At 40.7% G+C, this 13,893-nt stretch overlaps 1 protein-coding gene across 4 annotated transcripts; it reads left to right on the top strand.

Moving 5' to 3' along the window:
• The first annotated feature begins 457 nt into the window (after positions 1 to 457).
• gprc5c (G protein-coupled receptor, class C, group 5, member C) lies at positions 458 to 10,910 on the top strand. Of its 4 annotated transcripts, none has more exons than XM_086304529.1 (5): positions 458 to 692; positions 3,291 to 4,298; positions 6,244 to 6,344; positions 8,049 to 8,175; positions 10,039 to 10,910. In XM_086304529.1, exons 1-4 carry the CDS (start codon positions 458 to 460, stop codon positions 8,139 to 8,141), a joined length of 1,437 nt encoding a protein of 478 aa, XP_086160655.1. In that variant the 3' UTR covers positions 8,142 to 8,175; positions 10,039 to 10,910. The 4 variants fall into 4 exon arrangements, with proteins under 4 accessions (XP_086160655.1, XP_086160656.1, XP_086160657.1 ...); XM_086304530.1 differs by having other exon boundaries at positions 502 to 692; positions 8,052 to 8,175; XM_086304532.1 differs by having other exon boundaries at positions 551 to 692; positions 3,264 to 4,298.
• Positions 10,911 to 13,893: the final 2,983 nt, after the last annotated feature.

Here is a 13,893-nt window from a genome sequence, read left to right on the forward strand (position 1 = left end):
TGACTTCTATCAAGAGTCTAAATTTCTTTGCAAATGAGTTATTTATACAAAACAGTATTTACTCCTTTTTTCGCCTGTAGCTGCTGCTGCACATGCCCAGTGTGCCCTGCACTAATCTGCACGCATTTCTAACACCGAGGCCCGACTTCTGCCGTTTTTTAAAGTTTTTAAAATGTGCTTGATTTACAGGGCAGCTGTAGCCTTGACGCTACAACAGGAGTCAATAACATCTAGTGTGTTAGGATGTGATTCATTAATATTAAACAATATTTTAAAGACTGTTTGTGACCTGGTTTTACGGATATCTGTGCTTCAAGCTGTGTAACATGATACATAATATCCTAGAATATTTGATACAAATCAGATACTGCCGGGCCATAAACGCTTTAAGAAAATCATTCGTGGGTTATAAGTCTCCCGGAAGTGCGGGTAGGTCGCTGTAGTGTCCTTTGAAGTGATGAACAGCAGTGCGCGCGTGTGCGTCTCCGTGCGTGCTCGGAGAGACGAAGAGGGGAGAGGTGGAGAGGGGATGACTGTAGTCACACCGAGAGGAAAAGCTCGTGAAAGGATTCCTAAACTTGGGAGCGGTCGGATCAGCTGTGCCGCAGTTTGCTGCCCAACTATAGCGGCGCGTTCGCAGCAGGTGAAAACCAACGAGCCGCGCCCAGCAGAAATCTGCCGAGAACAGCCAGGTAGTTAAACTCCTCACAGCCATCACAGCCTTTATTCACGCTCACTGAAGCTTTACTGCCTGTTTCTGAGCTTTGCGTCAGATTGATTTCTGTGTATTTAGACAGAGAGAGCAGGGGATCGTTTATGGAAGACCGTTTGTGCCACTAAATTAACAACTAAAGAAAAGTTATTCACTGAAAACAATTCTATTAAAATAGATTTTAAATAGCTGTGTTTAGGGAGAAATCAACAGTTAGACACGTTAGCTCGTGCTTTCAAATACTTAAGTTATACATTGTTGTGTTTGATTGTACAGCTGAAAGGAGGGGTAGAGAATATAAGAAAGATTCAGTTGCATAATGTAGAAAATCAGATTTAAGTAGAGTTCATCCCGAATTGCAGCATACTCTTCAGTTCATTTTCCTGATGGAAAACCCACTCCTGTGATCCCATGGGCTCACGATAAGGTTAGATATCAGTACGAGAAATACACGACAGAGTTATACCTAGACCTGAGGACAGTACCTGAGGACAGGACCACAGCAAATAGATTAAAGTGCAGGGTGCAATATGTATTACCTTCAGCCGCAGTATTGTGTCTGGCACTTGGCTTGTAGTCATAGTAATGGTAAACTTGTCGTCCCATTTTAGTGTCACCTCTTAATTTTGACTCACTGAGTTATTCTTACTGTTATAAGTGGCTTCTTTCTTCATATAGACGTTTTTTAAAGCTACAGTGAATAGGATTAGTAGACTTCATTAAAAAGGCCATATAAGAGTTTAACCCTTGTGTTGTCCTCGGGTCAAAAATGACCCCTAGGTGAATGGCAAACAAGTATATGGGAATCCCGAGGACAACACAAGGTTAAAGGAGTAGAGGAGTATGAGTTTGGATGCTAGATTTTGTACCTGGAGTGTATGTCTTGTCTGTGCTGGTCAAAGTGTAGAAGCCCTATTGAGTCATCTGGAGGCGCACAAAGTAGGTTTTACCTGTGCGAGTTTGTGGTAAAGTAGCTAAACATATATCATAAGTTAGAGAAAACTGAAGAACCTTTTGACTCTTGAAAATCCACTTTACAGATTACATTTCTGTGGTTACATTTCCAGTTATTGCAACAATCAGATTCAATGTCTTGTATTAATTCAGGGATGTAGGCCGCATATACCCCACTTTGATCGTAAGTGGGTCGAACGGGTGAAAATCCACTTTCTGTGAGTGTGAAGGAACTTAACTTCACATTTAAACCCTGGGATATCTCAATATAAGAAAAATAAGTGCAATGTCAACAGTACGTCTCAGTTTGTCCACATGATAAAGAAATGCTGCTGAAAGAAATGAAAGAAACCTGTCAGCATGACTTAAATTCTTAAAATTAAAGCAGTTAATGTCCAGAATTACAAAAAGTCTGGTATCTCATTGTCCAGAATGGCCTGTTAGTATAAAGTTGGACAATTTTTCTAATTCACAGAAAAATAGAAAAAAATAGATATTTCTTTAGTATATAGTCAAAAAACAGGAACTTCTTTGTTATTTGATTGTTTTTACTTTATTGCTGTAGTATGAAAAAGATGTCACATTTATGAAAATAAAGGTAAAATCCCAAAATGTATGCCCCTCTTCACATTTTCCAAAGATAGCCATCAGACTGTGTTGGAGTCTTTGCCAGGCCGACTCTGGCAAGACATCATCTGACATTCTCTAAAGTTTCACCGGCACAAAAATCCTCAAAAAAGGCCTAAAAAGTTTAGAAAACCAAAGTATTGAAATTGAAGATGTGCCTTAAATATGCTTATAATATTTCCCCTGGCAACAGTTACAAAAAACAACTCAACAAATATTAAAATGAACGGTCTAAGAACTTTGTTTGATCGGTGGTCACGCCCTGAAACTGGGAGTAAATGTATTAGTTAATTCTGTCTGTTTGAGGAGTGACAGAGTGGAGGACATGTAGAAAAAGAATATATTTGCCTCTTTGTTCCAGAAAGATCCGTCTTCCTGATTGAGTAACAGAAGGTCAGAAAGACCGAATGTCCGCACGCCGCATCTATCGATTTGACTCAGAGACCGTCCTCAGTTTGGTGTAATTGGATCTGATAGGGACGAAAAGAAACAGCCAGACGAGGCAGAAAGACAAAACCAGGATTGCAGAGATGTTTATTCACAAAACAGATGCTCAGATTTGATGTAATTCAGCAGAAAACACTAAAAAGCAAAACCTTTGGATTTGAGTTGACCAGAGTTTTAGCAGGTGAGCCTCAGGTTCAACGCACTTTTTCCTCACTGTTGTGTAAATGTGCAGAAACAATGTCTGTTGACAGATGTGTTAATCATTAACATTAGAGTTGGGAAAAAGCCCAGCAGTGACATTCCTCCCACATTTTTGGAGTGTGACTGCAGATCCCTGATTCTCTGAAGCTCTAAATAAAAGCAAAGCACCTTTTTATAGAACGTTTTCCAGGATAACATGACGACGTTGACTCATGCAAGTGTGATATTTGCTCAGCTGGGTGTAGACAACTGTATCCTAATGTAGCTTTGGTGACGTGGTTTAGCTCTTTGTTCAAATCTGTCCCTATCGTGTCTCTCCCAGACATTCCCTGTTTGTCCATCTGAACAGGTGCTGCTAGAGTCCCAGAGCAACTCCCAGGCTCCATGGCCAGCAACAGTACTCCTAAGGGCTGCGGCCCAAACGTGGATTCCATTTATTACAATCTGTGTAGCACTGAAGCTGCATGGGGCATCGTGCTGGAGGCCTTAGCGGCAGCTGGCATCGTCTTCTCCTTCGTGCTCTTCATCTCGCTGCTGGCCAGCCTGCCCTTCCATAAAGACTACAACCGCAAGAGCTCGGTAGCTCTTCACGCCTTCTTCCTGATCTGCACTGCTGGTCTCTTCTGCCTAACCTTTGCCTTCATCGTGGGAGAGAACTTCTCCACATGTGCTTCACGGAGGTTCCTCTTTGGGGTGCTGTTCAGCGGCTGCTTCGCCTCCCAGCTGATGCAGTGTGTGAGGCTGAACATCCTGGCCAGACGAAACAGCGGGCCTCGAGTTTGGGTCTTGTGTCTTGGGGCGTTGGGGCTGTGGCTGGTGGAGGTGATCATCAACACAGAATGGCTGATAATTACAATTGTGCCTTCCAACACCACAGCTCAAACTAGCAAAGCTATAGCCGTGCCTTGTGACATTGCTAACGAGGACTTTGTCATGGCGCTCATCTACGTGATGGTGCTGATCCTGGCTGTGGTGGTGGCGAGTCTGACCATCATGATGGGCAAACACGCACAGTGGAAGAAGGAAGGCGCTTGCATCCTTGTGACAAGCCTCTTTTCAGTGGGTATTTGGGTGGCGTGGATCGTCATGTACGTGTATGGGAATGGGAAAACCGGGGGTCCAACGTGGGATGACCCAACCTTAGCCATCGCTTTGGTAGCAAACGCCTGGGTCTTCATTATCATGTACACCATTCCTGACGTCTGCTGTCTGAACAGTGACGATGAGAGTCAACAAGACTACACAGAAGATCTTTGCCAAAACCAAGGAGTCGGATACGAGACGATCCTGAAGGGACAATCCTCCCAGAATGTGTATGTGGAAAATAAGGCTTTCTCCATGGACGAGTCCAACCAAGGTATGTAGCTTAGCCTTGGAGCTGCTGTAGAAAACCTTCAAACAAGCAACTTCACAAGTACGCTTAACTTTGAAGGGTTTTTTCAACTGTTATAAAGGGATTGTAACATCGTCATGAGTCTTTATGGCTTCACAATTTTGCACCTTGTCCAAAATAGACCTTCAGATAGGACGCCTGAATCCGCAAAGGCATCATTTAAAAGGGTCCCAGGACAAATAGACCCAAAGCTGATTACAGTGGTCAAAATGACAACCAGTCAAAGGACCTAAAATTAGATGATGAACACAAGACTGAGCATAATTTTGACAAGGGGGATTATAAGAGTATAAAAAATGAGTACATAAATGTTAAAACCAACACGTGAGATCAGTTCTCCAAGTGCTTAAGACTGTTTAAAATACAGTTTACAGATTTTTTTATGGATGTTTCGGTGATTTTTTACTGAATAGATGAATTCATGAATGACTCAATGTCACATTTTTACAAACTTACAATTCTCAAACTTAAAGCTAGTCTAAAGTTTAAAAATCATGTTTTGGAATTTATAAGCTATGATTGGGTAAACCTGTGGATCTCACATCAAGGCCAGTTTAAGGTAAACAAGAAAAACACTAAAAATCATTTGGATTTGGGCAATACATGAATTCATCGATTCATCTTCTCTCCTTTGTGAAAGAGATAAAGACTATAAGCTGGGGTGATTTTGTCCTTGTAATTTCCAAGAAGAAATGTTGTGTTGCCTCGAGGTATTCAGTGTTATTTGTTTCATCAAAGCAAAGTGGAGCTGATGTTTCTGGTGGTAGTTTAGCTCCGTCTTTTATTTCCTTGAATATGATGCAATAACATTTACATAGCAGCAATAAAACCAAATATTCCTGATTTTCCTGCAGCAGCCATATACAACATGACCGTGAAATAAAAGTTCTTCAGAGCAGCTACGCTCGGTTTGTTTCCTAAAGGCAAACATTTCCCCGGTCATCTATTTGTCTGCAAACCGAACGGTGTCTGAGCTCTTCAGTGCATTCACCCTGACACGTTTTCAGACAATAGCCATCCTTATGAGGTTCGCTTTAGTGTTATTACAAACTCTGCCTCTCACGATGACCTTGCGCTGATGAATGAATGTTTTCTAGCCCTCGAAAACACAAGAACAAACAAAATATGCAGCAAAATGTCCTGAAAGGTTGTTTTCTGTCCACATGATGACACCACAGAATCTGATCTGCTGATCTGAGCTCAGTCCAAAGGATCAGAGCAGTAAGTCTGATAGTTATCACGGATCGCTAATGGAAGATGGTTCTTTGTAGCAAGGATGGCGATGTGCCTCTGCTTATAAGCTGTAAGGGACTTTTTTGTATTATTAGGTAGCTGTGATGTAGAGGTAGAAAGAGTAGCTTTGGCTTTGTGCTATTCTATTGTAAGGAAAATATGTTACTATACAGATAAGCACAATGTGTAAGAATGCAGAGGAGGTTCTGCCTCTTACATTTTTCCTGATTAGCACAGACTAATGTGTGTCATAAAAAGTCTCAGAATTTGCTTTGAGCACATTTGACTGTAATCATTAACTTACATTAAGTCTTACAGTATGACTAAACTGCCATTAACTGAATATCATCATTCCCACCTAGAATTTTACCTTCTGAATCATTCTTGTTAATAAGTGTCTGACTGCATCTGTGAATGCTGTATCACTCCCACTAGAATCATTACGCCATCTGTTTGCGCTGTCTCCACGGCGACAAAGGTGTGGCAACTGTTTAATATGGGGGTTAGTTATATAGTGCCATCTCTGCAGGGCACTTTGTAAAAGATGGAGGGCAGGCAGGTTGTAATATGAAGATGAAGGGGATTATTGCCAGGTAGCACTTAAGAGGGCCACAGATATCACACACTGATTGTTGGGTGATTAAAAGATTTATTTTCTTATATCTGTTCATCACAGATTCCAAGCCCGTGTCTCCATACAGCGGCTACACCGGTCAGATGCGTAACTCGGTGTACCAGCCCACTGAGCTGGCTCTCATCAGCAAAGGAGTTGGAAATGTGAGTATAAAAGTGATACATTCACAGAAAAACACATTTGAATATGACCACTCCACTCGCACACATACCTGTCTCCTGCACTAGGCAAATTTTTATGGAAATAAGTGGTGACAGTAACCTTTTACAGAGCGTGAAAACCTCATCAACACCATATACACATAACACCAGCAACCATCACTTCCAAGGTACTTTAGTCCATATTTGCATTTTAATTAACAACAGGCAAAGGAAAATGGGAGAATGAATAAAGCAGGTGGACATTTAAAAGTTGTCAGGAGCACGTGTGGCCTAAATCACAGCTTTAATTCTAATGTCACAGATGCCAGGGGTTAAACATCCAGCTGGAGGCGTTTCCTCGGGTTCTAGAAAAAAAGTGCATTATATAATCACTAGATTCAAAATGGCATGTATTTTGTAAATTATGCGCACCGTTAGTGTCTGTAAAAACCACAACACCAGGTACGCTTTAGGGTTGAGCCAACCTTGTGACTAAAGAGCACTTGTTCTTCTTAGAAAAGCAAAAGCGCAGAGGTCACATGGGAAGATTTTCAACTTCTGACCACAGTCTGTATATAAATGAGAGATTTACCCAACTCAGTAATAATTTAGACCCACCTTAAACTAAACTGTAGTAATAAGGACACAAAATAAACATCCAGTCAGCTTGTGAGGCCTGAAACTACTGACTAATATCACAAACTCTTTAAAAATGGTGCAATGAGGTCACAGATTAAAGTAACTGAACGAGCTAACGTTGTCCACCATATTGCATGTGATATAACCCCCGGTTGCTAGTGAAATGTTTATTCGCCGGCTGGTTGGCAGTAGTTGGAGGTTTCTGGCTGTCAGTGGATGAAATCTGTTGCACCAGAAACCTCCTTGAGACTGATTTTGTTGCCAGTAGTTTTTCTAGGCAATCATTTTCTGCTCTCAGTCCCCAGCAACCAATCACAACAATCTCATGGAATGCTCATTTTTCCTACTACCTTTGGTTACTAGATGGTCGTGGATCGGTCTGTAGGCCTGTTTGCCTGTTTGCATGGGCACAATCAGATTTCCCCACGCTGGTGCTGTTCCTATGTCATCATAACAGTTTTGGTCCAGGATCAACGTTGCAACTGACCAATCACATTGGCTGAGCAGTTAGCATTAGCAAAGAAGTTAACTGTTAAAAACTTTCTAACATGACTAATATCAATTTGGCTAACAGCAAATCTAACTTGATGAAATATTTATTATACTCCCTTAATGACTTTGTATACAAGGTCACCATTCAAATGCATTTTGAGTGTAGTATCAGTGCAGTCAGGGTTTATTTAGTGGAAAACACAGAGTTCCCAGTTAACTCAAAATCCTGGCAGCTATCTAATTAGTTAATGCTACAGTTGTACATGCAGAAATCATATCCTGAAAGGTTTTAGTATATTTTTCCTTTCTGTGCCGCTTCCTTTGCAAGCAAGTCAGCTCTGTCATACTTTTTCAAATGTCCGGTACCTGCTGCGGAAATATCTCAAGAGTTAGTATGCGATTTCTGTGAAAAGTTTTTTAAAAATGTTTTTAAATGCAGTGAACCACCAAAGGCATGACGGTTATGTTTCATGTAAAAGCTTTATGAAGTCATTTGAATTCAAGCAGGCAGTTGTGAACACACTTCGTCCCTATTCTTGGATGTTTTTGTCACGGCTTTGTTATGACTTCACACAGCAGCAGCTACCAGACCCGTCCTTTGACATCTTCATTCCCAGAGCTTCCATTGGCTCTGCGGCCAACAGCGGGAGCAGCACACCGTCAACATAAAAGGAGACCGGGAACACAGCACGCACACACAAGTGTAGGTCGAAAGCAGCTGACTCGCCTCCTTCGTCACTCTGCAGTTCTCCTCTTTATCACCTGCTTGACTCCAGATGCTTTTCTCTTCGTGGCCTCTGCTCATTTCCGACCTCTCAGGTCCTGCTGTATCCATAGCAACTTCTTCTACAGGTTGACTATGAATCACTTCTTTGTCTGGATTTTTTTTTCTTATCTTGCGCCGTTCACTCTCTATAGGCCTTGTGTCTGCCTCTTCTGTGCATATGCTCCTGGACTGAGCGCACTCTGTACTTCTTGTGTCATTCCTCTGGGAAATAATCAAAGAAAAAGATGTTGATGAAAAAGGTAGTGCTTGATTTGGGGGACTGGTTTTCACTGCTTGTCATTTATCTTAAAAAAAAAGTGAAATTCTTGCCTAAAGGCTTTAAAGGTGTCTCTGAAATGTGTGCAGCTCTCTCATTCATGGAGGAAGGCAGCTAATGTTTCTATGTTCATGGGCTACAAAAACGCAAAATTAGACTTTTCGTTGTCACCTTTATTTAATATAATTGCATTAGTTAATGTAGAGATTGACTTAAAGATGCTAAAATATGCATTTAGACTTTTTCAGGACTGCTTAGGATTTCTTTGCAGGAAGTCATGATATCTATATGCAGGTGGGACTGTGAGCGTGTCATTAGAAGTGTTGCTGGTTTGTTTTGGTTTTTAGATTTGCAAAGAAAAACAGCCACGCACGTGCTGCCATGTTTTAAGTAAAACATGAGCATGTGAGTGGTTTCCAGTCAGTTTGTTATTTTTAAGTTTCTATAAATATTTCTTTAGTTTTTCAACATCCAGTCAGGTTCAGGTTAGTTTGTATCTGTAGGTTTTTTTTAGACCTTTATAAAAGTTGTTTTATTTGCAAGTTCTACAAGTAACCCTAAAAATGTAACTTGAATAAGTTTATGTTCTTTACAAAGTGTGACGACAAATGAAAGAACAAAACAGATTCAATAAATGCAAAACAGATAAGATGCAGTTCTGTCAGCGTGGCTATAAAAAGTGATCATTTTTATAGAAGTAATAACTCTTAATGTAGTGATAAACATAAAAAAGCTCTTGTTATGAGAGTAATGTCTAAGTTCGTTTTTATCATGCTCAGCTTTTATACTTGTGGGGTTTTTTTGTTTGTTTATTTGTTTGTTGTTGTGGAGGGGGTTTTTTTGGGGGGGGGGGGTTACCTTATGTCTAAATTTTATTTTGCCATGTGTATTAGATTTTATTGCTACTATTTTTCTTGTGTTATTGTAAGGTGACCTTGAGGGTCTTAGAGGTGCCTATAAATAAAATGTATTATTATTATTATTATTATTATTATTATTATTATTATTATTATTATTATTATTATTATTATTATTATTATTATTATTATTATTAGTAGTAGTAGTAGTAGTAGTAGTAGTATAATTCAGACAGTTATTTTACACCAAATGGGATAGGTAAATAAACCCTACAAGACAGTGTGTGAAAAGCAAAGGTAAACACAAAACAGTCCTGTGAAACTTTGAGACACACAAATGTAGCTGTTGTTCAATTTTTATTAGCTTTAGGACGAGCTCGGTTTCAGCGATGGTGGCAGAGCAATATAGGAGGTGTGCAAATGTCAATGCAAAAGGAAATGGTTGTCGGTTCCACCGACTAATACTCTTACATTATGTAAAAGAATAAGCAAACAAAACAGTAATAAACCCACAAAGGGTGCAAAAGGGAAACTAGGGAGTGGCTGCCAGTGATCATGTAACTCATGCTGACGATATCCTCCATTAGTGAGCAAGCTGAACACTTTTGAATCCTTCAGAGGGTATATAACACCAAAAAACAAGTAATTTCTTTCTTATTTTTGCAGGGGCATGGTCTGCAGAGGACATCCCAGTGGTGAACGTGCCTCAGCTCGCCAGACCCCATCAGAGTAACTTCGGTTCACATTTTCTCGGTTATACTTGCTGACCTTTTGTTTTCTATTGTTTGTGGTTCCCTAAGCTGGTCCTAAGAGGAACCTTCATCCCCAGTACATGGAGATGAATGGGAGGTCATCCCACTGAGGAACAGATAAACCTCCCATTGACTGATTTATTATGTTCCCCTGGGTATCAGACAGTCAAGAGCTTCATTTGAAAGTCAAAGCACGGAATGAAGCTGCGGCTTTGCTGCAGAACAAAAACTTGTGCAGTGCTCGGCTTTTTCTGACAGGGAAGCGCGAGCTCAAACACACAGATGAAAGTCACGTAACTGATGCCACAAAAACTGGGAAATGTTTCAAGTGTCTTTGACTCAACATTATTTTCAATTTACGCATTAAAGTTAGATTGCATTCACTTAGATTAGAAGGATATTTTGCACAGTTAAATGTAATTATTGAAGTCATGTTTTTGAGCCCGGGTTGTGATTATTGTTGATAACCACAAAGTTAACACATGAAATGAAGTTTTTGAATTAATTTAAATGTACAATGCTCTCAGTGAGTCATGATGCACGAATGTACTGGATAAATGTATATATGTAACACTGTCTAAAGCACTGCTGTGCCATTTAATTATGTTCAATACATGTTACACTGGAGAGACCTGCCTGTGGTTAGCCTGTTTTGCTAGCTTATTATTAATCAGTATATTTCCTCATAGAAGACTTTTTTTCATATCTGAAAAATCAACTTTTCTGTCAGTATTTCTTTGGATAAAATTAAAAAAAAATCTAATTCATTTGAGCAAAAACTGAAAAAAAATTTATATATATATATATATATATATATATATATATATATATATATATATATATATATATATATATATATATATATATATATATATATATATATATATATAAAATTTTTTTTTAATTCTTGAAGGAAGTTTATCATAGAGTTGAATGTTGTAAATGTAACTATAAGAACTGCTATTGTATGAGCAAAATTGGTACTGCCAGCAGAGAGGGGACGTTATTTAACTATGTGGGTGTTAATGACCAGAATCTGCCATTATATCTTTTACAATTTAGCTTTCAGTTACCTTTACTAATAGTCTTATGCATTCTTTGTTGTACAGTAGTCGTCCTATAAAATGTCATATACCATAAAGTGAACTCTACTCCACTGAAATCTGTAGTGCCTGTTGTTTTGGTGAGTGTTCCCATATCCCTTTCACAAAAGCTCGAGCTCAAGCAGTCCAGCTGCTTTTTTTGGTTGTTTTTGCAGCTCACATTAACAAGTGGATAATCTTCAATGATTTATCATCTTAACGCATACGTTTTCTCTCACTAACTGTCATGTGACGGCTGTGTGCAGGCAGGCATGGTGGACCCAAAATGTAGACTCACGGAAACAAAACGTGAACTCAAAACAGCTTTAATGCTGAACTCAGAAGGGTAACAAAACTAGGAATACAAAATAAGCTTACGCAGACAAAACACAGCAAGACGAGGGTAGATCACAACACCAACAAACTGAAACACGGGGCTTAAATACACAGAGGAGCAATCAGGGAATGGGCAACAGGAGGGAAACACAGCTGGGCAAATCAGGCCTAACGAGACAAAGGAAGCAAAACCAGACGCATTTACATGAGAGATGGACTTTCAAAGTAAAACAGGAAACATAACACAGACTGAACTTACAGACACAGAGCAGACAGGGGAGACAGCAACTAAGGATGACACAGAGACATAAACCATAAGACAGAACTCCAACAAAGAAACCAAAGACTAGAAATGATAAATAATATAATAAACTCAAAACATCCTAACACTAACCACCTTGACCAGCATGTGATGTGGAGGAATTATTGTGCAGGATCAGGAACTCCTTTGGAACATTAACCAAGAAAATGTGTGGCTGAATAAACGAGCCAAGTTGAAGCCGTGGAGGCTGCATCAGCATTATAACATTAGCATATATGAGAAACAATTTGGTTGACTCATTGCAGTAAGTTTAGCTGTTTTACTAATACACCACCTTTATTTTTCACTAATATTTTTAATCCCTGGATGTGGATGCGACACTGATCTATGGTGGTGAAGAGAAGGCTGAGCGTAAAAGCAACCCATGTTTAATTCAGTACGATTGTATTTACTTCGTGTCAAATTACAGCAACAGTTACCTCGAGGAACTTTATATTGTAAGTTAAAAACCACCTACATGAGCTGTAGGTAGTGACGAAAAGAATGAGATCATGGATAGTAATGGCACAAATGGGCTTCCTCTGAAGGGTGGCTCTCCCTTAGCTATAGGGTGAGGAGTTTAGTCATTTGGGAGGGATCCGAGTAGATCAGGGGTCCCCAATCCCAGTCCATGAGGGCCGGTGTCCCTGCAGGTTTTAACTCTCACCCTGGGTCAACGCACCTGAATCATATGATTAGCTCATTACCAGGCCTCTGGAGAACTTCAAGACATGTTGAGACTGTAATTTATCCATTTAAATCAGCTGTGATGGATCAAGGACACATCTAAAAACTTTTTTTTTTTTTTTTTTTTTTTTTTTTTTTTTGCCTGTCCCATTTGGCTCTTTTGCCATCAGAATTGTTGTCTGAAGGCAAAGAAAGATGCCCAACGGATTTACTTTACCAAACTGACCATCCCAGCCTTGCCGTAATGGTCCATTTGATTCACCTTTTATTGTTCATTTTATTTTCACTTACTGAATACAGGACAGACTTGACTGGGGGAAAGAAGGGGAGAAAGAAAGAGGGAAAGAGAAACAGCTGAGAAGAGGGACGGGGGAGAAGGGCAAAAGACAAAAACCAACAGAATGAGCAGAAGAAAAAAAAAAAAAAAGAAATAAAAAATGCATATATCAATCACCTGGATCACCTGCTGAGAAAGAAAAAAGAAAGCAAGCAGAAGAGAACAAGAGTAATAGAATAAACAACATCACAATGATATATGGGAATATGACAGTAAATACTAAATATTAAACATTATTGTGCAGCACATAAGATCAACAGAACACAGTGTGCTTTGAGGTAGGAGCCAAAAAGGGTGTAGTTTGTGGGTGTGATCACCCGTGTGTACACCTGTGAGCATGGACGCGCTTGTTTTTAAAAGGTTCCTTCATGTAATGATCTGCTAGAGGGTGTGGGGGGGGCACAGCCCCGTCCTCCAGGGCATGAAGCAGGTATGGAGGAGATCAAAACTCCAGACATCCAGAGGCCCCCAGAACACAAGAGACCAAGGAAGACCAACAGAGGGGCAGCTGCGCCACTGTCCCAGAAAGAGCTGAGGAGAGTCCCAGATGAGGGCTCACTCAGCAGCCGCGGAGCAGAAGCCAGGGGGAGTTGCAGTGACGTGCCCGTGAGCTCCGCCACCAGCCAGCCGTGCCTGAGTGACCGAGCCCCAGGCCGAGAGGCCGGGGGCACCCCACCTCCGAAGTGGCCCGAGCGAGCCCCAGGCTCCAGGCCCCGATAAGCGGCCGCCAAGGAGTGAGCCGGTGTGTACCTGGACGCCCATCCCCGGACACAAAGAACCACCAACGCACCGATGTCTGAGGGAGTCCGCCACTGGCAGGGGAAGTGGTGGTAGGGGGAGATAGGCCTCCATACCTTGGAGGGCCTAAGATGTCCCCAGAGAGGTGGCGCCTGACACCCAACCTGACATATAGACACAGAAATACAGGCACACACAGACACAAACATCCATTCCCACCCTCATGCTCTCATATGCACTTACTCCACACTCAACCAACGTGGAGAGACACATCTAAAACCTGCAGGG

Source organism: Aulonocara sp. 'chitande type north' Nkhata Bay, linkage group LG8, assembly GCF_057382095.1.
Source record: "Aulonocara sp. 'chitande type north' Nkhata Bay isolate Kocher_YH1m ecotype deep benthic linkage group LG8, A_spYH_male_GT1.1, whole genome shotgun sequence".
Classification (NCBI taxonomy): Eukaryota; Metazoa; Chordata; class Actinopteri; order Cichliformes; family Cichlidae; genus Aulonocara; species Aulonocara sp. 'chitande type north' Nkhata Bay.